We start from the raw sequence: 23,488 nt of genomic DNA, 5'->3' as shown, positions 1-23,488 counted from the left end.
ATTAAGAGAATATTGTCATAAGTAACAATTGAGATTTTGAAGACAACAATGGCTGTAATGCTTGAGGCATTAAGAGTTGATGTATCAAACAGATGTCGTTAACTACTATGAGCAGATTCAACAATAGCAGTAACTACTAAAATTAAGAGAAACGGAACCATTTATTCAGTGATTTGTACAGATCAGAACTGCATGAGCAATACTGAAGATAAAATACATGTATAAGATATGAAGAACCGGAGATTCTTGCATTGTAAGCAATGTACTCCTGAAAACCATATTATCTGGCTTGATAATAAAGCCTTTGGAGATCCTTACAGTGAATGCAGGTCCACGGCAATAGAGGAGGGTCCAGGCAGTATATATGAATACGTCGAGTCTGGCAGCAATGACAATTAACTAGAAGGTCCTCAGGTTCCAGGCAAGAGCATTCACAACAAACTGATGCTAATGAAGACTGCTAAACCAGACAAAAAATTGGCATCAAGAATCACATCCAGACAAACATTCATGGTAAAAAATGAACAAAATTTTTTGTAAGACTAAGCAGTTGATGAGAATTCAAAGTCCAATAGATGTGGTACAAAGAATGAATATTACCTCAGCACCAATTCTGTCTCTTTCTTGATCATTTAATAAGAAAATATCTGTTATTGAGGAAGCAGAAGGAATAGTTTGAGAGTAAATTTTCTGGTCAGAAGTGGCCGCATCCTCAAATTTAGTGATGCTGACAAAACTAGCCTTGCACAAAGGACATCTTGAAAATTTTCCACTTGAAATCTACATATATCACCAGCATCAGACGGAAAAACTTTAAAACAGTGATAGGCTAAAAGGCACAGAACAACATATCAAAGAAGACACATTGAAAAGTTTATCAAGACGCTGAAACGTTGGAGAGCAAAGGGTGTGCAGTAATAAAATAAGTAAAAATTGCATAGCGTTTCAACTTCCGTACAATTTATATTTCAAGCAGTTTCTTAATAATCAAGAAAATTCTGGGATTGCACAATGGAGCCCTTTGTACTTCCACAATATGCATATAGAGAAGAGGAAAAGAAGGAATTTTTCTCCACTCTCCAATAACAATGGCAGTAGCGTATCTGAAGGTTTGTTTATATTATCCAAAATGCCAAAGACAAATCACAAATATAATATTCAAAACCATTTTACAGCATTTGCATCCATTTGGGCCACTTGTATTTCATAATGAAAAAGAACTCCCCTCAAAAATAATCATCGTATGCACAAAAACTCAGGAAAAGAAGAGTGATTACATAAATGAAAATTTTGGCATGCATGACTCCTGTGAAACCAAGTCTTCTAAAAGGACAAATAACTTTCAAAGGCCCTTTTCAATTGTGAAAGGAATAAAGTGACTAAATTGCCAACTTATTCTGACAAAAAAAAAAAGAACTACTCATTTACATTTCCTAAATCTGAAATTCTTCAAACATGAACATTTGACGTACATTTTATATGCTTCAAGAATGACAAGAGGTTCAAAAGTCAAATTAATAGGACAAACTTCAGCCAGTAAATTGAACCTGAACTGCTATCTATTATGTCTAGAGAACATGTAAAAAAGACACTGAAATGGAGGTAATGCGACTTTGGGAAACATAAACAATATGGAGAAAGGAAAATAAGAAAAGAAAGAGAATAACAATACCTAGAGAAGGAACAACTTGCATCAAAAAGAAAAAATCTCTAATTGAAAAAGACAAGCCTAAAATAATGCAAATACATGGAAAAGTTTGAGAATTCCACACATGAAAGAAAAAGGAAAATATCATTTAAACCATTTTGACATTAATCCTATTATATTGAAATAGATTTTTATATTCAAAATATGAAAACTAGATGAGCTAATGAGAGAACACATAGGTATAAACCACATAAGGAGAGAACACATACCAAATGATCAGCCCAATTTTGGATACACGAATAACAAAATCGATGTCCACATGGCAAAACACCCCTGGTTGAACTAAATTCTGTCCAACAAATAACACATGATAACTGCATTGAAGTAGGTAATCCAGTAATGGATTCTGATTGACTCACATCCTTGTCCTTTCCATCAAAGTTCTCAATGCCAGGGAAATTATTTGATCTTTCTATACTAGTAGTCTGTGCCTCCTCAGTATGTGAGTGTGAATTCTTTGAAGCAGGTAGATCATTCTGATCTCTTATCTCTTCAATATCATCAGAAAATTCAAGCAAAGAAGCCCTGCTGTTATTCAAGGCAGCATAAGATGTTTTTCCAGTTTCAAATGTATTAACATTCCTTTCACAATCTTCACTTTCAGATAGAGCTGCAGTTTTACTGCTCATGTCATGAAGTCTGACTGGAGAGCACTCTTGATCAGAATCCAAAGGCACAATCTCAATGTTGTCCCTGCTAACATTTTTCTTCACAAGCCTCCGTCCATTTCGAGAAGGTTCAGCCAAAGAAGTGGTTCCAGTATTATCAAAAATCTTTCTTTTTCCCCTCATTAATTGTTTGTCAGAACAAGAACTTGGCCCTTCATGCACCGAAATCCTCCCTTTCTCTCTCACAGGCCCTTCATGCTTTTCAAAGGAAACAGAAATTTTCTTCAATTGATAAAACACTTCCTTTTGGATGAAGGATTCGAGAAAGTAAAATTTAGGATAAAGAAGCTTATGAAAGATAAAAGCAACTTTCAAAGATGACCAAACGAAAATTAAAGCAATCAACATGAAAAGAAGCTTATTAAAGATAAAATTGATTTTCAAAAATGATCTAGTGAAGAAAATTCAAAGTAATCAACAAGATAAGTGAACAAAACGACAAAATGTTATTGAATGAATTCTTGGAACAGGACAGGAAAATGGATGATTATAGAAAAAAAGGGCATAAAACAGGCTAGTTTATTAAGAAAACAAAATATGTGGTATTTTCATTTAGTTTAAGTTAAATATGAAAAATATATTAACTATACTGTGTTAAGTTTGATAAATGAACCTTTAAAAGAAGGTTCAAATTCCTCTAGCGAACATTAATAGGAGCATTGCTAGTTTCCTCACATTGTAAGGGAGCGGAGAGGGTCGTCTACCCAAAGTAAGCTTCTCCATAAATTTTGCGCGGTTGCTTTTATGGCTTGACACCATAAACTTGCACTCCTAATGGAGCAACTATCCATACACCAAGGCTAGCCCACTCCAGTGGTATTGATTCTATAAATTTTAATAGTCCTGGACAATTACTTACTATACTCAATAGGCTGGAATTTGACCATAAATTTTTCTATACCAAGAAATAAGGGAAGTTCACCACTTCTGAAACTTATCAGGTCTCGATGGAAATGCTATTGCAAATATAGTTGGTTTTATGAGCAGCAAGACTGGTTAGTATTTAATTTACTGACTCACTTTTGACCAAATAGACTAGCTATAGCTACTATGTATCCATTAAAGAAGAATTTTAAGGATCATAAATCTGACATCAGGTTTCTTCAGCTAGCAATAAATTTTAAGCAGAAGCAGAAGTGAATACTGAACTGGATTTCTTAAAGAGCACCACATGTGTGTGTGATCACAGAAAAACGGATACCTTACTAAAGAATATGTCTTTCTGAAAAACTTTGCATTATGGTCTGTACTCCAAATTCTTTTCCTTTACTACTCACAATGATTTATGTAAAATGAGAGAACTAATTAACTCCATCTTACACTTAGAATAATGAGTTTCAAAGGGTTGACCATCATATCATGCAGAACTTATAAGTTTACAAGAAACTGAAATCCAGAAATTGGCAAAATGAGAGTGCATCATGAACCCTATAGCAGCTGCAACAAGAAGTAATGAGCACGTGAAGCAGAATGTAATTCAATTACCTCCAATGTGACTAGACCAGATAAAGGAGGGTCCTCAAAACAGAATCTGCCACTCAACCTACGCTCCCGTTTTGGCTTTGATTTAAATGCACTGGTGTTTTTTCTATTGTCCTCAGGAAAAAGATTCTGCAGTTGAATGATTGGCAATAAGATAAATGTTGACTCAGAACCTCAACAACAAAAATGAACTTGCAATATCATAGTGCCAATCAAAAAGCACATGCAAATGCTTTAAAGGTGGGATTCCCAAAATAATGTGTAGTATAGTTCTCAAGCCGCAAATTCTTAACTTGTGTTCTGAACTTTAGAAATAACATGATTGTGCGCACATATTTGTTTGTGTATGTGCACACATGAGAAAAGATTTGATTACCTCATCCAACAAAAAAGAACTAGTCCACGTAGCAAGGCCAGAATCCCCATAGCCCACACCATTTAGTAGTCTTTCATGGTCTTGAGAATTGTTCGATTTGTCAGCCAATCCTTTCCTGTTTTTGTTCAAGAATCCAACCTTACCAGGAACTGGGACATCCAGTAATAAAGGCTCCACTTCTTTTCCACTGAAAATAATTAAAACTATTAGTAAAAGTCCAAAAGATCTTTTAATGTAATTTCATGATGTACATAACAGGCAATCCCAAAATTAACAAATAAATGAAATTTCCTTTTCTTTTGAGAGGGGTTGGGGGGAAGAGCTTGAGAGAAATATCCAGGCATAAACCTTTTAAATTTCGAAAGGTCAAAGCCTCAGCAACAAATACCACTATTACATTCAAACAGTAAATAATCTGTAGCTATGCCAGCCTTCAAGTAACACAAGTGATAAAATATCTGTGTTACTGCAGCATTTCCCTTGGTTTAAGGAGTATAACTAAAAGTGTCTAATAAGTAAATTTTATCTAGTATATTATCTTTTATTTGTGGATTTTATTTTTCACTAACAACAAAAAAGACGGCAAAATCTATTGTACTCCATTGAGTAATTGCAGCATATTTGACTGAATGAAGAATTTAATATGACAACGTATATATGTAACTATAAGTGAAACTGTCTTCCACATGCTCATTTTTTATACTTAACAATGTACATACCATAAATTATGCCTAACAGTTGAATTTACACAGCACATACATAACAAACGTAGCATATACACCTTCGCAGCATGTAGGGTTGCTCTGGAACACGCTTCCCTTGCTTTATGCAATCTTCCACCCACTGATGATTAACTATAATTGTTTTAAACTTCTTTGCAAGATCATATTTCCTTCCCTCAAATTTCCAGCACACCTGATGATCCAAATAAAAAGCAACAGTCACCTAAAGAGTAAAGATCAATAATCAAACAGAAAAAACTAAGTCTCATTTGTTGGGTATCTAGTTTTTCACATTAAATTGCCTCGGTCACCCCTCTAAATGAGCCCTAAAACTTGTATTGCAATTACTTGAGATTCAGAGAGAGAAAACCTACCAAATGTGTAGTAGATCTTGACATCGCACCCACATAACTGGCACCAGCCTGAGATATCAACTTGATGAGGTTGAACCGCTCCAACCCGTGGTAGCCACTAACAGTTGCTACCACAGTTTCCATTCCTTCAATGGGACATTCCATATATCAAATCTACAAACTATAAGTAAAAAACCAATAAAACCTAGGAATAAAAAAATCGTAGAAATTGAAAAATAATTTAAAAAAGATTAATCAATCGTGCAAGCTGAAAATCAAACCCTAACCAGGACAGATCCCAGTTTCCACGCTGATCACTACAACAATTTAAATTTGTATTGTTAGAATTTTGAAATCCACCGAGTCTTTGTATATAAAAGTAACGGTTTAGAAATGTTTAAAGAGAAAAATAAAACAGAGAGAGAAGCTTTAAAATGAATTTAAGCTTCCCGCCTCTGCAGAATCTATCAAGGAGAGAAGCAAGAGAATTTGACCGTGAGATCGGATGGAGCAAGATGGAAGACGATGTGGAACGAATCTTTTTCTTCTCCAAATTGCTTTGCAGCAAGGTTTGGCGGGAAATTGAAAATTTTGGAATTTCTTAAACAACCACAGCGGTATACCAATGTCCAATATTATGGTTCGGATTTCAGAATTTGGACTATGGGCCGAACCCGATAGGTAACCGGTTTCCAAGTTGACTGGAATTACAATTTTGTCTCGAAGTTTGATAAAAGGAAAATACAATTAAATCCGCTTTTTTCAGTAATTTAATAATAATTTGTATACAAAAAATATTTTCCAAAAAATAAATATTAATAACTTCATATACAAAATTTTAAAAAGTTAATAAAGTTTAGAAAATAATTTATTTTTTCCAAATGAAAATATATATTTTTAAATGGTTTAATTATTTCAACATGAGAATATATGTTATTACTAATTTTTTGAGTGCTGGAGCCTGAGCACTCTAATTTGAGTGGCTCAAGACAGTGGTGTGGTCACAAGAGTCGGGATGGTAGTGCTATCACAGTGGCTCAAGACAATGGTGCGGTCACAAGACTCGGGATAGTAATGTGATTACAAGATCGAGTCTTACTTCCATCCATTTAATGAGTTGCCCTTTGGAGCCTTTGACAAATTTCTTCTAAAGCATGACAAAAAAAAAAGTGCTGGGAGTCTTCTTTTAATTTAATTAATTAATTTTTTATTAATTAAATTGATAAAATAACAAAAAAAAATATAGAGCAAATTACAACTTGCCTCCTGAAATTTGTTAAACAATTTGAACCTGCAGACATTAAGGTGGAACTTTACTTCCAGGACCCAAAAAAGAGAGGAGGAGGAGAAGAAGACGCTAGGTTTAGCAACAATAATTTCATGTTTCAAATTCCTGTCAATACAAATTTATCTTTCAGATAATCTCCAACTCCATTAATAACCTCACAAGTCATACCAGCTACAGAAGCACGTTAGTTGGCATAGCAAAATTGCCCAGGAGTATCCAAAGAAAGTAAGTAATAAACACCTGATGTGAATAGCCAATACAACTGGGAAGTTAATGTAACCCACAACAACATGATTGGGTTATTGGGGGAAAAGGGCGCTCAAAGTTATGCAGCGATCTACCAAAGAGTGCAGCCGCAAGAAGCCGACTAGATTATGAAAATGAAAAAGATACCCTACAGTAATATTCCTTGGATTTCATTTCAACTGCGTTGTCTAAGTGCTTATCTCCTAACAGGGTTGTTTCCGCCTCGAGCTGGTGCCTCATAACCACTTCCAGGTGGTGTTCCAGATCCATAAGGCACATTGCTTGCAGCTGCCATTTGTCCATGTGGCCCAGCTGGTGCTCTTGAAGTTGGATCATAGCCACCACCCCTTGATGCATCATAATGAGGTCCTCTTTGCACTCCATATGCAGGTCCTCTCTGGACGTCATAGCCAGGTAGTCTCTGTGCATCATAACCAGGCAGCCTTTGTGGATCATAAGTAGGTCCTCCATATCCAGGTCCTCTCTGAGGGTCATAACTATGTCCCCTTTGTGCATCGTAGCCAGCTCCTCTTGGTACATCATATCCAGGTCCTCTGGATGGATCATAGCCTGGTCCTTTGGACCCCTCATAACCTGGGCCTCTGGGTGCATCATAAGCAGATCTTGGAGCCACAGAGCCAGATTGAGCACCAGCATAAGTGGGCGTCCCAGCACCAGCATTAGCAACAGTACTAGCATTGGCAGCACCGGCACCAGAATTACCAGGAATGGCAGCATGTCCCTATCACAGGAACAGCAAAAACTTCTCAGTTTTCACTTTCATTTCCAGATATAGACAGAATATAACAGCAGACAGAATATAACAGAAGACAAATAATAACAAAGAAAAAGAAAACTATTTAGGAATAGAACATTTACAAGAATTCCAACTACTATGAGATTAAGACTTGGTTGAGAGAGTTAATTAAGTAGACTTCCCTCCTACAGAGAGTCGGCCAGATTCCGTTATCAAAATGTAATTAACCACCAGTTTAGTTCAGCCTAATTCCTACCTGCTATGGTTAATAATTTTCCCTGGAACTTGTCCTTCAAACAAGGGATACTTTGTATTGTAAATTCAGATTCTATATCAGTAGCTTGGATTTAAAAAATAACAGGAAATAGAATTCATGTTTTCATATCAACAAACTTGGAGTAACTATTACCCACAGTCCTTAACTTATGAATTGCTCCATGGCCAGTCCTCAACTGTAACAGAAATATCCCCAACTTAGAGTCTTAAACACAAAAATCCTTGGTGACCATATATCTCAAGTTTACAAGTAACACACAGATCGCATGAAAAAGCTAAATTTCACATACTATCCCTCAAATTAAGTAGGTATACAGTATAACATCCTTCAATTTCAATTTGTATTACAAAAATCCTTAATTTTAATTTAACACATAAGAAATTCATTATACCACTTTTGCGCATTTTTAGTTACCTACTGACTTGACATCACTTTGCCAAAAAACAAAAAAGACAAAAACAAAAACAAAATACAAAATACAGAGGGACTTGGGAAAATAAATGCTAATGTAGTGAATCTACATAATTTTATTAAAATAAATAATGAAAATCATATATCCAAAAATATACTTGTTCCTTATAAATAAAAAAAAGGGGCTTCAATTTTTTACACAATTAAGATTTTTTTTCTTTTTGGTTTTTGCATTTTCACCAATTATATCTTAATTTCTAAAATATTTTCATTTTTCTCTCTAAATTTAAAATTATCAAAATCCAACTTTTCTTAGTTAAAATACCAATTCTCACACTTTACTACATTTTCAAAAATCATTTTCCATTTAAATCGAATTGCCAAACTCTAAAGCCATTTTATTTTTATTTATTAAAAGTAATTAGTCTGAGCATTTCCAAAAGTCCAAATTCCTCAAGTATCAGTAACTATTTCCCAAAATATGTATTCTAAAAATCCTCCATTTTAATCAACAATTGAATTTTGAGAACAGAAATATTTTAGAAATCAAGATGTAATTGGTGAAATCCAGAAGATTTAATCTTGATTCTCAAATATTGAAGGCCAACAGTATAAAATAAAATGAAAACTCTTGATTCTCAAAGATTTTAACATTGCAAAATATTGAAGGCCATTTTATTTATGAAAACGAGAAATCTTAGAAATTTCTATCGATTGAATTTTGAGAACAGAAATATTTTAGAAATCAAGATGTAATTGGTGAAATCCAAAAGATTTAATCTTGATTCTCAAACATTGAAGGCCAACAGTATAAAATAAAATGAAAACTCTTGATTCTCAAAGATTTTAACATTGAAAAATCCAAAATATTGAAGGCCATTTTATTAATGAAAACGAGAAATCTTAGAAATTTCTAATTTCCATATATGAAATAAAAATTCCCATAGATTGCCAACAGTATCTTTTATTTCCCAAATCTCCCACATTTTTTATTTTTTTATTTAGTAAAGTGATGCCAGATCAACATTGTAAATGGGAGATTGGCAAAAATTGGTTAGAATGACTTCCTTAAATTGAAACTGAAGTTTACGGACTTTTGTAATACAAGTTAAAGTTGAGGGACAATTGTGATATACCTACCTAAGATGAGTTGAAATTCAACAGTACATTAAGCTGAAAATAGGTTATTGTTGAATCCCACATCGGGCGTGGAAAGGGTAATGTGCTCCTTATATGGGCTATAGGCACTCCTCCCCTTGAGCTAGCATTTGAGGTGAGTTAGGCTAGACCCAAATTTAACATGGTATCAAAACCTCCCATTCGATGTTGGGCCTCCCATAAATATGTCACGCATAGTAAAATTCTGAGCATGAGGGGGGTGTGTTGAATCTCACATCGGGTGTGGAAAGGGGTAATGTACTCCTTATATGGATTATAGGCACTCCTCCTCCTTGAGCTAGTTTTTGGGGTGAGTTAGGCCTGACCCAAATTTAACGGTTATAATATGTCACAGGGATTTTAGTCTTGCTCAAATTGAAGCTTGGACACATTTGTGATATAAATTAAAATTGGTGATGACAGTGAAATATCAACCTTAAGTTCAGGGACCTTTGGTGAAAAATTACACCCAACAAATTGCAATATCATTTGGGTATGGGTAGAATGTTTCACATTCACTTTTTAATATCACTGCCATTAGTATTTTTCTATGGTAGTTGAAAAAGAAAATAATTAAGCTGAATTTTCCACAGAAACTACTGTATAAAGTTCACCTTCACCGAGAAACCAAATGTGAAAGACAAAACAGACAGGACTACAATACAAAAGGAAAGAAGTAACTTAACAACACATGCAAGTTGGCACACCTGGCCTTGGGGAACACCGTAGCTATCTTCATATATATTTTGTCCGACAGGTCGACCAGAAGCCTCATTCTCATTGTTCCCTGGCGCACTGCCATAAGGCCCGCCAGCAGCTGAACAGTCAACAAAAAAATGATCCTCATCTATTACAAAATAAATGTAGGGAAATAATGAGCTTTAAATAAGCAAAAGGGAAAGAAAATACCAGTTCTTAGATCAACATTTGCTGTGTTAGTAAGTTCTAAACGAAGCTTTTCCACTTCCCTAGCCATCGTCACATAGTTTTTCTCCATGGCCTGAAGTGAGTCCAGATGGTCACTGAACAATTTCTTTTCATAGTCGTAAGAAACCCTGCATGGTCAAAGTAATAATACATTTTCATGATTGGAATTAGTATAGTCATAGCAATGTATTAAACAGACCAATAAAGGCAACCACTGAAGAGATTTATGGAGAAAGGCCCAAAAAAAATATTGAGTGAAGTTACACCGAGAGACATGTGCAATATATAATGAAAGATTTCAAAATCAACTTCCACTCCAGGTAAAGGTCAGAAGACACAATTGAACAAGCACCTGCATCGCTGATATTCCTGCCTAAGGCTTTCAAGTTCTGACATCAGAACAGGAATTTGCTGCACATCTGCATGGGCTCTATGAAGATCCTGAGTCAACTGATGTACTTTAGACATAAGTTCCTGCCTTGCCACAACTAAGTTATCAGCCTCCGCCCGTGCCTGCTGCAACTCCAACCTAACAGGCTCTGCAGCCTTTAACTCCGATTCCATCTTGGCAATTTTATCCACAAGGCTCCTCATCTGCTGTTCTCTTTCAGACTTGATGGCACCTGTGTGAGCATGTAATATCTGCAATTCATGCTGTGCAGCAGCAAGTTCCTGTCTCAAGTTTCCATGTGTGGCAGCCAGCCTCTGGTTCTCTGTTGCAAGTCTTTGCATCTCCAGATGTTGTGCAGCAATCTTTTGTTCCATAACTTCCGGAGGTGGTAATATGTCAAATGGAGGAAAGGGGCCAAGAGGAGGGCGGACTCCAGGAACAAATGGATCAGGGTGCACCATACCCGGCCCAGGAAGAGGACGCCTTAGATGAGGAGGTGGAAGTCGACCTTTACTCCCCATTTATAATGGATAATTTTGATCTGCATATGAAAAAGAGTCAAGAACAAGACCCAAGAGAGGTGCATTGTGATTTAACTTACAAAGAAAACTATAAATTGGAAGAGCTGAAAGTTCTGGTTTATGACATTGCATATTTAGTGGTTGTTCAAAACTGTAAAGTGTAAATATATGGTAATCAAAATTAAAGGAAAAAAAGACAACACTCAGAGAACAAAAATAGAACCATAAGCTCAGTGAAATAAACTTCTTTCCAAGCCTATATTGTATTCAGACTCAGATAGTTTTCCAGATAGAATCATAAGCTCAGTCATATAACTTCTTTCCCAGAAACCCTATATTGTTTTCAAACTCAGTTTTCCAGATAGAAGAAATAAAAATTCAAGCATCCAAGTAAGACAAATGAACCAATTGAAATTTATGGATGATGTTTCTACCCATATATCTAACTGTTTAGAAAATAAAAACTAAAAAGCCATAGTAACAACATATTCAAGAACCACGAATAATGTTATGTCACACTTGGTTCACTCTTCAAAATTCAAATAGACGGCAAATGAAAATGCATCTCTCTCATGCCAAGTTCATTTTAAATAAATCAATATAATCTAATGGCAACCTTAAAAATTAAAGTATACGCCATTTTGACCTAATTCAACCTATTCACATTTAAATAATTATAATAAATTCTAATGTAACAAAGAAGAAAATGAACTAATATTCCCCTAATTATATTCTATTTGCAGAGTGAACCAAACATGAATGCCCAAATTCACTTGTGCCATTCATGGATATGCAAACCCTATACCTTACAGGCGCAAACCAGACCATCCCAAAATCCAGACAACCACACATATGTAAGACGAGGCAAAAAAAATCCGAATTATCAACAAAATCCTATCGTTCTTCTTTCGAATTGAAATTGAACTCATAAGGTTAATCAACCGCTATCATTTTATGAAATGTTCATTATAAACCTAGAATAAATGATACAAAGAAAGAAAGAAAACAAGAAAGAAAAACAGGCAATAGTAAGATGGACATGAATGATGCAAAATTCTAAAGAAACCTACGCCTTGTAGTTTTCAAGCTGAAGATATCTTCAAAAACAGGAGAGACAAAGTAATCAAGGCGGTTTTCGGCCTCACCTGAACGGAGATGCTATGGCGGAGCCTTTGACGGTAAACAGCAAAGAGGGATTTTTGGTAACCGAGGAAAGGTTTTGGCCAGAGCACCTACTGATGGAGGAAAAGTATATTTCCAGGGAAGCCAAACGCTGTCGTTTATTCTCTTGGGAGAAAAAAAAAATCTAATGATAATAATTACAAAATATATTAAATCTGAATATTTAATTAAAATTAATAATGGTTGACATTTTTTTGACAAAATAAATATTTTAATATAATTTGTTATTAAGTTTTTTAAGTTTGTATAGTGATAATAATTTCTATATACTTTATCAATAAAATAGGTTAATTATACTTTCTCCATTTACATAATTTTTATTTTTTTTATTTTTTTAAATTTAAAAAATATAATTTTATTATTAACTTTTAATTATATTTATAATAAATACATTAAAAATATTTATAAAAAATTTGTAAATAAAATAAATTTATAATAATTAATTTATATATTATTATAATCTAAAAAATAATAAATACTAATTTTAAAATGACTAAATAAATAAATAAAAATTATGAGATACAGCAAAACAACTCAATTAATAAATAAATAATTTTTTACGTCTATTTTTAAATTTTCATATTCATCATATATACTAATAATCTCATTAATTTATTTTAATTTTATGTAACATAATGTTATGTAACTCTCTATTTCCTCATTGACAAGGATCGGCAACCTGTTCATGACGTTTCTTCTGTGTGTTTTGTTCAATCTAATCAAATCAACATTCAAAGAATTATTGCTGATGCATCTCGCTTGCTCTATGATAGCTTCCACCCGAACTTTTTGTCTTCAGTCCCTCGTCCACTTCTCGAGGATCTTGCATCTGGGACACTGAATTCGGAATCTATACATAGGATCTTCAAGGTGCATGATCAGTATTCGGAGTCAGTGACCCTGAGGGGTAATTTGTTTCCACTAGCCCAGAAATCTACCTATGTTCAATTGAATGATCCATCTGCAGATAAAGAGATTGAGGAGTTAATTGAGAAGATTGTTAGCGGCCTGTTTTATGTGCTGGCAACTCTGGCTGTTGTGCCGATTATCAGATGCCCACGGGGAGGGCCAGGGGAGATGGTGGCATCAGCATTGGATCAGAGGTGGAGGGATCATTTATTGTCAAAGAACAATATGTTTGCAGAAGGTGGGGGTTTTATGAGCTCATTTCAGAGGCCAATTTGTGTATATTTGATATGAATTGGCAATTGGGATATAGCATGATTTTAGGTATCGCCCTCTTGTTTATGATGTGCTTGGCTTGAAGCTGAATAGGTTGAGCGTGCAGGGGGAAAAGGGGGGGGATGAAGTCATATCCATTGAATAATTCTGATCCTTTCTGAGTTGCAAATGGATCTTTGGAATTTCCCGAAGTTGCAGTGGAAATTGAGAAACAATTGAACATGTACAAGAAGGATGTTGATGAGATGAATAGGAAAACTGCTGGAACAGATGGGGCAGAATTTGATGGGACAGACCTGATTGGAACACAAAACATTTGATGAATGCAGTGAACTCAATGCCTGAATTGACGGAGCGAAAGCGGGTGAGTGATACGCACACCAACATTGCAACTGCGTTATTGAGTGAGATCAAGGAGAGGTCTCTTGATTATGCCAAGAAGGAGAATGACATGATGGTCAGAGATGGGATTTATAGAAATGAACTTTTGGGAGTGCTTAGAGGGAAAGGATCCAAGATGGATAAGCGCAGAAGTTGAATCAGTGGAAGTTGCTCTTAGGGAGTGTGAGGTTGATACTTGTGCATTCCAGTATGTCAAGAAAATCAAGTCCTTGAATGTTTCATTGATATCAGCAAATTCTGCAAGTAGAAGTAGTATTGTTGATTGGGCTAAAAAGCTTTATGGACGACTATTAGAGCGGTTAGAGTTGGTGTGAAGAATTTGTTATCTGGGGATAGGCAGCTAACATTAACGCGGATTGCGGAAGCTTTGGTGGGGGGAAACTTAATCCTGAAAATTGACTCTTACCTTGCGTTTGATCCTTGTGCTCCCAAGTCGGGCTGTTAGTAGCCATCTCAAAGTGTCATCTAAATAAGCTATGGCTTCATGATTGGTGGTGGTAATTGTGTGGAGTATGGCAGCTTGCAAGAGTTTACACAATACCCGCTGCCTGTCAAGCATATCATATATGGAACAACAGAAATCCTTATCGGAGAGGAGTTTGTTTAGCAGCTGGCATTGTTGGGACAGAAGATGGGATTGGGAAGTACTGGTGCACTTGATTCAACTCATTAGTACAGATTTTTGTATATTGACTTTAAAGCAGGTTGTTCTTTGGTTTATGCATGGAAGAGGAGATCGGCCATCTTAAGTTCAGATACTATTTGATTTAGAATAGCTTTTGCTGCCCATTAGTTAGGAGCAAACAGGGAAAAGTTGGGCAATGCACATTTCAAACAATACTTGGGAGTATATCTTTAAGCAGTGGAGCAATGCCCTCCATCTTTCATCTCATTGAAGAGGTATATGCCATAAAAAAAGGCTTTTATAATCTTCATTACATATATATATATATACATAATAGCATTGGGAAAATCTCTACATTTTCATGCACAATCAATTTGTGAACATGATGTTTATTCTGTTTATGGTATGGATTATGTTTTATAGTTTATGTCGAAAAAATAAATCTTAAAAGGTCATAGAAACAAACCAAGTGTTTTAAACTATTGTATGGATGTTTTATAATATAACTGCTGTTATTAAAAATTATGTCTTTTTGAAAGGTAAAACGTAAAACCTATCTTTCTCAAATCAAATTGATATATTAATTGTTTTATGTTATTGTAATTTAATACTCATTTCATAATATACAAATATGTATATATATATTTATATTTTTATTATTAAAAATACTTTGAAAGTATCTTTAATAATTTTTATTTTTTACAATTAGAATATATCAAAAATTTTTTTTTTTTCAAAAAAAAAAAAAAAAAAAGGAGATGTCCATAGGCCTGAGAATGTAGAAGGCCGGTCACTATTTTCTGATAATCTTGAAGAAGGGCCTTGCCCAGAACTTAAAACCCAACTCATTAATTTCGTTTCTATAATTACATAAGAAAAATGCCCACATATATTTGGATAATATCCAGGATACCCTCTTTACAAAAATTACTACTGCTTCCCTCTCAAAGACACCAAACCCGATAAACCGTAATCAAATCCCCACACCGCTCATCAATGGCGTCTCAAATGGCGATGCTCACGCCAAAAAAAAAAAATTCCGTGATCAGTACCTCAAATGAAGATCCTCACCCCAAAAGAAAAACCGTGAGAAGTTGCTTCAGAGGTTAGCAATATAAGCTTTTTCTTTTCTGGATTTTATGTGGGAGGGAGGGAGGGAGGGAGTGATCGCATCTTGACGAATAACTTGCATTATGGTACTAGTATTGTAAATTTAGAAGGAAAAATTGGGCTAAACCTAAGCGAAGGCAGATGCTTAAGCCGCCAAGAAAAACCCATGCGTCCCTCAGCTACGCTCCCTGTATTTTCAAGCCAAATATCTCACACTCTGCTCCTCCTCCTCCAGACGCTATCAAACTCTTAAAACTATCAGCTAATACTAAAAGCCTCAAATTTGGTAAACTAATTCATGCCCATTTGATAATCTCGAATCGAACTACCAAAAATAACGCACTTGAGACGAATTCATTGATCAATTTTTATGCAAAATGCAATGAACTTTTTATTGCTCGCAAACTGTTCGATAGTATGCGTCAAAGAAATGTAGTGTCTTGGAGTGCTTTGATGACTGGGTATTTACATATGGGATTCTCATTGGAAGTAATTAGGTTGTTGAAAGATATGGTTTCGGTTGATGCTATAAGCCCAAATGAGTATATTTTCGCTATTGCTCTGGCTTCTTGTTCTGACAGCGGAAGAACCAAGGAAGGTCAACAATGTCATTGCTATGTGTTGAAGTCTGGTTTGGTGTTTCATCAATATGTAAGGAATGCTCTTCTACATATGTATTCAAAGTATTTCAGTTTTCAAGAGGTTATGTGGATCTGGAATTTAGTGCCTGGAACTGATATTTTTTCTTATAATTCGGTCCTGAGTGGACTTCTGGAAAATGGTTATTTCAAAGAAGGTTTAGAGGTTTTGAGGAGGATGGTCAGTGATCATGTGAAGTGGGATTCTGTAACTTATGTTAACATTTTTGGGCTTTGTGCCTGTCTAAAATATTTGAGAATGGGTTTAGAATTGCATGGTAAGATGTTGATTAGTGATGTTGAAAGTGATGCTTATGTTAGCAGCGCTATGATTAATATGTATGGGAAATGCGGGGATGTCTTAAGTGCTAGAAGAGTTTTTGATAGATTGCAAAGTCAAAATGTGGTGTTGTGGACAGCAATTATTGCTGCTTATTTTCAAAACGGGTGCTTTGAGGATGCGTTAAAGTTATTTTCAAAAATGAAACTTGATGGTGCAAGACCAAACGAGTTTACTTTTGCTGTGACACTGAATGCAAGTGCAGGGTTGTCTGCAATAAGTTGTGGGCTTTTGTTGCATGCATGTACTGAGAAATCAGGTCTTAAGGACTATCTTACTGTTGGAAATGCTTTGATTAATATGTATGCAAAGAGTGGCAACATACCAGCTGCCAAAAATGTATTTTCAGACATGACATCTCGAGACACTATTTCTTGGAATGCAATGATATGTGGCTACTCACATCATGGACTAGGTAAGGAAGCTCTTCATGTTTTTCAAGAAATGTTAGCTGCACAAGAGTATCCTAACTATGTGACTTTCATAGGGGTTCTCTCTGCTTGCAGTCATCTTGGTTTGGTTCAGGAAGGTTTGTACTATCTGAACCTAATGAAAGAGAGTAGTATTGTGCCTGGTTTGGCGCATTATACTTGTATTGTTGGCCTTCTGAGCAAGGCTGGGAGGCTTGATGATGCTTGGAACTTTATGAGGTCTATGCCTGTAAAATGGGATGTTGTTGCCTGGCGTACTTTACTCAATGCTTGTCATATCCATCGAAACTATGGTTTTGGAAAGCAGATTGCAGAATGGATCATAGAGATGGATCCCAATGATGTGGGAACATATACACTATTATCTAATATGTATGCCAAGGCAAAGAGGTGGGATGGAGTTGTCAAAATTCGAAAGTTGATGAGGGACAAAAACATCAAGAAAGAACCTGGGGCGAGCTGGATAGAGATAAGAAATGTTACCCATATTTTTGTTGCAGAAGAAACTAAGCATCCAGAGCACAGTGAGATTTATGAAAAGGTAAAGGAACTTTTGACTATGATTAAGCCACTAGGTTACGTTCCAAATATTGGTGCAGTATTGCATGATGTAGAGGATGAACAGAAGGATCATTATCTTAGTTATCACAGTGAGAAGTTGGCCATAGCATATGGTCTTATGAAAACACCTCCAGAAGCACCTATCATTGTAATGAAGAACCTTAGAATGTGTGACGATTGCCACTTGGCAGTGAAACTTATTTCAAAGGTTGCAAATAGGATGATCATAGTTAGAGATGCCAATCGTTTCCATCATTTTCAAGAAGGGCATTGTTCTTGTGCAGATTACTGGTGACATTTACAGTATTTTTCAGTTGTACATATAAGCGTTTCCATGCTACAAACTGGGATTGCTGAGACCATGTTGGCCTTCATGGCACAAATCGCTTACAAATTACTGTCATTAAATTGAAGAAATTATTTGGATTACGAAAATCTTTATGAATTTTGATAAAGTAAAATATTATAGAAACTATTTAGTAACGGAAAATTTTACGTTAAAGAAATTTTCAGTTTCCACAAATCGCTTAGAAATTACTGTCATTAAATTGAATAAAATTTAAAAGAAAATATATTCAACTTCATTTCTACATTAAATCTATGGATGATGCTTTTCTGATTATTCGTATTTTTTCAGAATAACTTTCGTATTAATATTATTAACAAAGATAAGGCTTAAATATTTTCATAAACATATTAAAAGGAAATAAAAATTTTTTATATTTCAAAATAATGAAAATAGTAATTTAATTTAACCAACTTTGAATTTAAGCAAATTTGCATTAATGAATCACGACTTCCCCTTTCTTTTCTTCCAACCTTTTCATAGATGATTTATGGACAAAAATAGTTGGAAAGTGAGTACATGAATTTTTAAGTTTCAAAATTTTAAGGATGTGTGTTATTGAAAAAGTTTGGCAGTGTGATAAATGGAACTAATTCATTATTGGCAACATTAGGTCAGCTCAGTGGTTGCAAAGATCACAGCACTTTGCCCTCTCAACTTGCTTGAACGAGTTAGTAATTTAATTACGAAGGTGGCAACAAAAAAAACCTTCTTTCAGTCTTACATGGAAACAGAAACAGTTCCAGTTTTTTTCTGATTCTACCCCTTTATATCACACACCCAAAAGAGCAGCAATATCTTCTCTTAGGGCAGCAGAGGCTACTGAAACTATGTCAAGCATGTGTAGAAGCCATGTTTAGAGATGTAAAGAAGCGAAGTTGGCAGCGGTTTAGAGATGTAATGAAGGTGTGTATGTGGACTGTACAGGGAGTCTGACTGCCAAAAAAGCTCAGGATGTGAAAATTGGGAATGAGAATCAAAAGCTTGAGTTTCCACACACTTTCTCTTGGTTTAAGAAATGCAGGTTTTCAAGTGAGCAAGTATATATGCCATTTGGACCTCCAGAGATGGTGATACCATACCTTGTGATGAGGAAGGCTGAAGAAAACAGGGGTCTACCATCAGCTTCAGGCCTCAACAGAGAACTCTCCAGGTAACTAAAACAAACTTCTCTTAACAAGGACTCGGGTGAAATTTATTTGAATTATCTAATCTTTGCTTGTCTGCAGGAATGAGTTGAGCAGAAGTCTAAAAGCTGCTATCTTGTAAGTGCAAGTGATCAAAGTCTTGATTCGGCTTCCGTCATTCCCCTTCCGGCCGGCTAGCTACTCTGCCTTATGCCTTACATGTTGTTGTCAAAACCAGATAAGTTCCTTCAGCCGGAATCTCAATGGAAACCTCTTTTTCAAAACAGTGGCAAAGATTTACTCAAATTTGTTTGTTTTATTTATATTCACCATATATATATATTTGTCTAATCCATGAAACTTGTATTCTTATATTTAAATAGCCATACTAATTTTACTAAATTTAATAGGATATATTTTCATATTAAAAAATTTGTATTTTCTTAAATTTAAATTACCATAATAATTTTTAATATAAATCATTTAGTATAATTCATAAAACGTGAAACTCATATTTCCTAAATTTGAAAGGTTTGAAATATTTTTTTCTGGCTAAAATTAAATAGTTGACCGATGAAACTCATGAAATCCATATTTTTTTTATAGGTTTATAATTTATTTTTTTAAAATTTAAATAGTTTAACACATTATAAAATTTCTGTTTTTAAATTTAAATTTTATTTTTTAGAATTTAAATAATTTAATTAATAAACTCAGACTTTCAAGCAATTCTCCTAAATAGTTTTCTAACAAAGCAGTTTAAACAAATAAAAAATGCAAAATAATGTGGCTAATGCATTGAATAACATATGTAATTTAAAATTACAAGTATACCCCTAAATATTTTGAAAATTGCAGGGAGAACTGCCTCTTTTGGTCCTTTCGTGAGTACATCACTGTTAACGACTTGACGTCTATTAACCTTCATAAAAATTTTAAGGAAAAATATAAAATAGTGTTTTATATTTTTATTGACTTTTCAAATCTGTGATTTAATTTAAAATATATAATTTAATTTTTTATTTAAGTAGTACTTTATAATATGTATTATTTATAAACAATAATAATTTCTAAACATTATATTAATATAAATTTTATATTATAAAATATTAATTTAATATAAAAATAAATTATATATTTTAAAATAAAAAATTAATTATTGAATCTATATAGATTGTTGAAAGGGGTAATATGTTTTTATATGGACAAACTTAATTTTTGGAGTGATTTAAATCTGAATTAAATTTAATATGATATCAGAATCTTTTCATCTGATATTGAATTTTCTATAAATATGTCACGCACTAATAAAATTCTAAATTAATTGTAAGATGAAAAATGTGTCCTTTATATAGATTATAAACACTTTTTCCCTTAACTAACTCGTATAATAATAAATTAAATTAGACTCAAAATTAATATTAATAAAATTATATAATTATTTTTTCACTATCTAGATGATAGAATAATGTAGTATTATATCAATATTTTTAAAATAATAAAGATAACATATTACTTTTAATTATTTTATTAGTGGTGATAATTACAAGGTCTTAGTTTTTCATGAAAAAATCGATTGCTTTAAGATTTTTTAAAAGGGCTAACCGCATAATATAAAATTGTTTTTTTTTTCTTTTTTAATTGTGATAAATATGAATTTATTAAAAAATAATTTTTAAAAATGTGAGTAATATTAATTAGCACAGGTTTGAATTTTATAATGGATGATTATTATATAAAAGCTTTAAATTGGAATAGGAAAATACAAATGATATATATAATATTCTTAATGCACTAAAAAATTTTAAAAAACATTTTTTAAATAAAAAAATATTAAACTTAATTTGTATATTTTGTTGTTATTTTATTTTTATTGTATTTTATTTGTGCTTTTCTACTTTTCCAATTTTGCTATTTTTGAGTTTTTTATTTTATTTATTTTTTCATTTTGTTTAAATCAAATAATTTTTTAATTAATATTAGTAGTTTATTTATCACTAATTACAACTTTGAAAATACAGCTGTATTAATGAAAACACATTTTTTAACTTTTTTATATTTATTTTCAATAATTGATTTTTAATGATTACGAATCTTATTTTTAATAAAATATTTAGTATAAAGTTGCTTTTTTATTAAAGTGGTAAATTTAAAAAATGTAAATAATACTACACTTAAAAAATGAGAGCTTATTGTATATTCATTTTTTTAATTTTACGATTCTAATATGAAAATCTTTATTAATATAAATATTATTTAAAAAATATTTAATAGAAAAAATAATTTAAAAAAAATTATCGAATGGTTTAACACATTTTTCAATATGATTTTATACTTTAAATTATAATTTATTTTTTAATATTAAATAAAAACTATATTTTAATCTTTATATTTTTTTTAATTTAATTCTTTAAATTTTATTTAATTAATAAAATAATTTTTATTTAAATTTTTATATTTTTATTTAAAATTAATTTCTATATTTTTATTAATTGATTCTTAAATATTATAATTATTAATAAGTCATTATATTTATAAATTAGTCTCTTTCAATTTATTAAATTATAGTATTTTATAGGTAAAAGTAATAAAATAAAAATTAAATAATAAATTTATCATTTTTTTCTAAATAAATAAAAATAAATAAATCATTGCTAAGGAGAATTTAACGGAAACAATTCCTTGAACTTGAAATTTGGATGCATATTATATCAAAATTCTTGATTCAAATTTTATTTTGTTAATTTATTGTCAAAATTATAGAAAGATTAGTTTATAAAATATATAAGTATTAATTTGTAAGATTATAATATTTATAAATTAATTTATAATAATATAAGAATGAATTATAATTAAAGAGGTTATTTTATTATAAAATAAAAATAACATAACTAAATTTAGAAATATACAGATTAAATTATATTTTTTATAAAATTTTGAGGATTAAAACATAATTTAATCCTTAAATTCTTAAAATCTTATAAATTAAATTATATGATTTTACTTGAAAAAATAAATCATGTAATTCTTTTTAATTAAAAATTAATTTTCATTTATGTTGTAAAATTTAAAAATACACATTTGGAAAGCTTTAAATTTTTTAGAGCTTTAGAACCATTCTAAGCCACATGATGAGTTGGTCTTTTTTTCATTCACAAGCAGAAATTGACAGTGTTTTTATCATTTTCACTGATGGACAGCAACAGTAATTATTGGCAATTTTCATAGACAGTATAATATTCTAACAAAAAGGTATGTTTGACTTTGAAGCAATTTTGAAAAGCGTTAAGGGAGAATTTCTTCGTATTTTTTCTGGTCACTATGTACTATGTTGGAGGTGCTGATATTTTGACGATAGAAGTACTAACACTTACATTTTTTTATAAATTATTGGACAATAACAGTAGACCAAGAACTAATAAAATACTAATTATATATATAGAATTATTCCACCACATAATATATGTCTTAAAGACTGTCTATATATTAAGTATTGTCCTAAAGACAATATAAATATATACTAAACTAAAAATAAATCACCTATCATCAAGGTGTTATCTGTTCAGTACATATACAGAGTGTAATAAATTATTTATTTAGTTGTGCTTTAAATTTAATTTTTATTTATTCAAAATATACAAATTTATTTTATCATTTATCATTTTAAATAAATAAAATAATATATACATATATAAATATATTTAAAAAAATATCAATGTTACGGCAACAACATTTTAAGAAAAGGAAAACTATTTTTATGAATTTTCAAACTCTATTTTTTTATATTTAATTTGTTATACTAATTATATTTAATTTTTATTTAAAAAATAAAAAATCAAGTATAATGGATGAGTGATATAGTAAAAATAAATTTTGAATGCATATAAATATTTATATCGTAGTTCATCATATATTAAATATATTGAAATATTATTAAAATGTATAATGGTATCAAAAACTTTAATAATTTTTTTTTAAATATAAGAATTCACTTATTAATAATAATTAAAAATATTTTATAAATTATCATATTTATTATTTAATTTTAAATTATTTTAATTCAATTCAATTATCATTGCACACTTCTAGACTTTATTGTTAATAAATCAAAACCCTTTGGTTAACATCATTTTTCTAGAATTTATTTATTATTATTTATTTTAATTTTAAGGTTTCATTTGTTTTATGAAAAATATTTTTAAAAATTTTAAATATTTATAAAATTTATTTAATAAAAAATGACTTTATTTGAAAAATCA

The 23,488-nt window shown here is 32.1% G+C and overlaps 3 protein-coding genes and 1 pseudogene across 9 annotated transcripts; 2 read left to right on the top strand and 2 right to left on the bottom strand.

The window, feature by feature from the left end:
* Positions 1-109: 109 nt before the first annotated feature.
* LOC110622236 lies at positions 110-5,929 on the bottom strand. Of its 6 annotated transcripts, none has more exons than XM_021766712.2 (9): positions 5,804-5,922; positions 5,597-5,626; positions 5,331-5,455; positions 5,016-5,149; positions 4,235-4,421; positions 3,862-3,987; positions 1,918-2,574; positions 601-780; positions 110-460 (listed from the first exon to the last, which is right to left on the bottom strand). In XM_021766712.2, exons 3-9 carry the CDS (start codon positions 5,451-5,453, stop codon positions 281-283), a joined length of 1,587 nt encoding a protein of 528 aa, XP_021622404.1. In that variant the 5' UTR covers positions 5,454-5,455; positions 5,597-5,626; positions 5,804-5,922; the 3' UTR covers positions 110-280. The 6 variants fall into 6 exon arrangements, with proteins under 6 accessions (XP_021622404.1, XP_021622388.1, XP_043813127.1 ...); XM_021766696.2 differs by having other exon boundaries at positions 5,331-5,490; positions 5,804-5,916; XM_043957192.1 differs by lacking the exon at positions 5,597-5,626 and having other exon boundaries at positions 5,331-5,490; positions 5,804-5,929.
* A 742-nt stretch (positions 5,930-6,671) lies between these two features.
* On the bottom strand, positions 6,672-12,564 carry LOC110630953 (protein FLX-like 2). The gene is made up of 5 exons (XM_021778618.2): positions 12,431-12,564; positions 10,726-11,305; positions 10,356-10,501; positions 10,154-10,263; positions 6,672-7,585 (listed from the first exon to the last, which is right to left on the bottom strand). Exons 2-5 carry the CDS (start codon positions 11,283-11,285, stop codon positions 7,040-7,042), a joined length of 1,362 nt encoding a protein of 453 aa, XP_021634310.1. The 5' UTR covers positions 11,286-11,305; positions 12,431-12,564; the 3' UTR covers positions 6,672-7,039.
* Positions 12,565-13,109: 545 nt separating this feature from the next.
* Positions 13,110-15,122, top strand: LOC110609804 (annotated as a pseudogene).
* Positions 15,123-15,459: 337 nt separating this feature from the next.
* On the top strand, positions 15,460-18,276 carry LOC110621113 (pentatricopeptide repeat-containing protein At5g39680). 2 transcript variants are annotated; one of them, XM_021765200.2, is made up of 2 exons: positions 15,460-17,179; positions 17,252-18,276. In XM_021765200.2, the coding sequence occupies exons 1-2, from the start codon at positions 15,928-15,930 to the stop codon at positions 18,049-18,051; spliced, it is 2,052 nt and encodes a 683-aa protein (XP_021620892.1). In that variant the 5' UTR covers positions 15,460-15,927; the 3' UTR covers positions 18,052-18,276. The 2 variants fall into 2 exon arrangements, with proteins under 2 accessions (XP_021620892.1, XP_021620884.1); XM_021765192.2 differs by having other exon boundaries at positions 15,461-18,274.
* The last annotated feature ends 5,212 nt before the right edge of the window (positions 18,277-23,488 follow it).

Source organism: Manihot esculenta, chromosome 1 (genome assembly GCF_001659605.2).
Source record: "Manihot esculenta cultivar AM560-2 chromosome 1, M.esculenta_v8, whole genome shotgun sequence".
Classification (NCBI taxonomy): Eukaryota; Viridiplantae; Streptophyta; class Magnoliopsida; order Malpighiales; family Euphorbiaceae; genus Manihot; species Manihot esculenta.
This window is presented reverse-complemented; position numbering and strand designations above follow the sequence as displayed.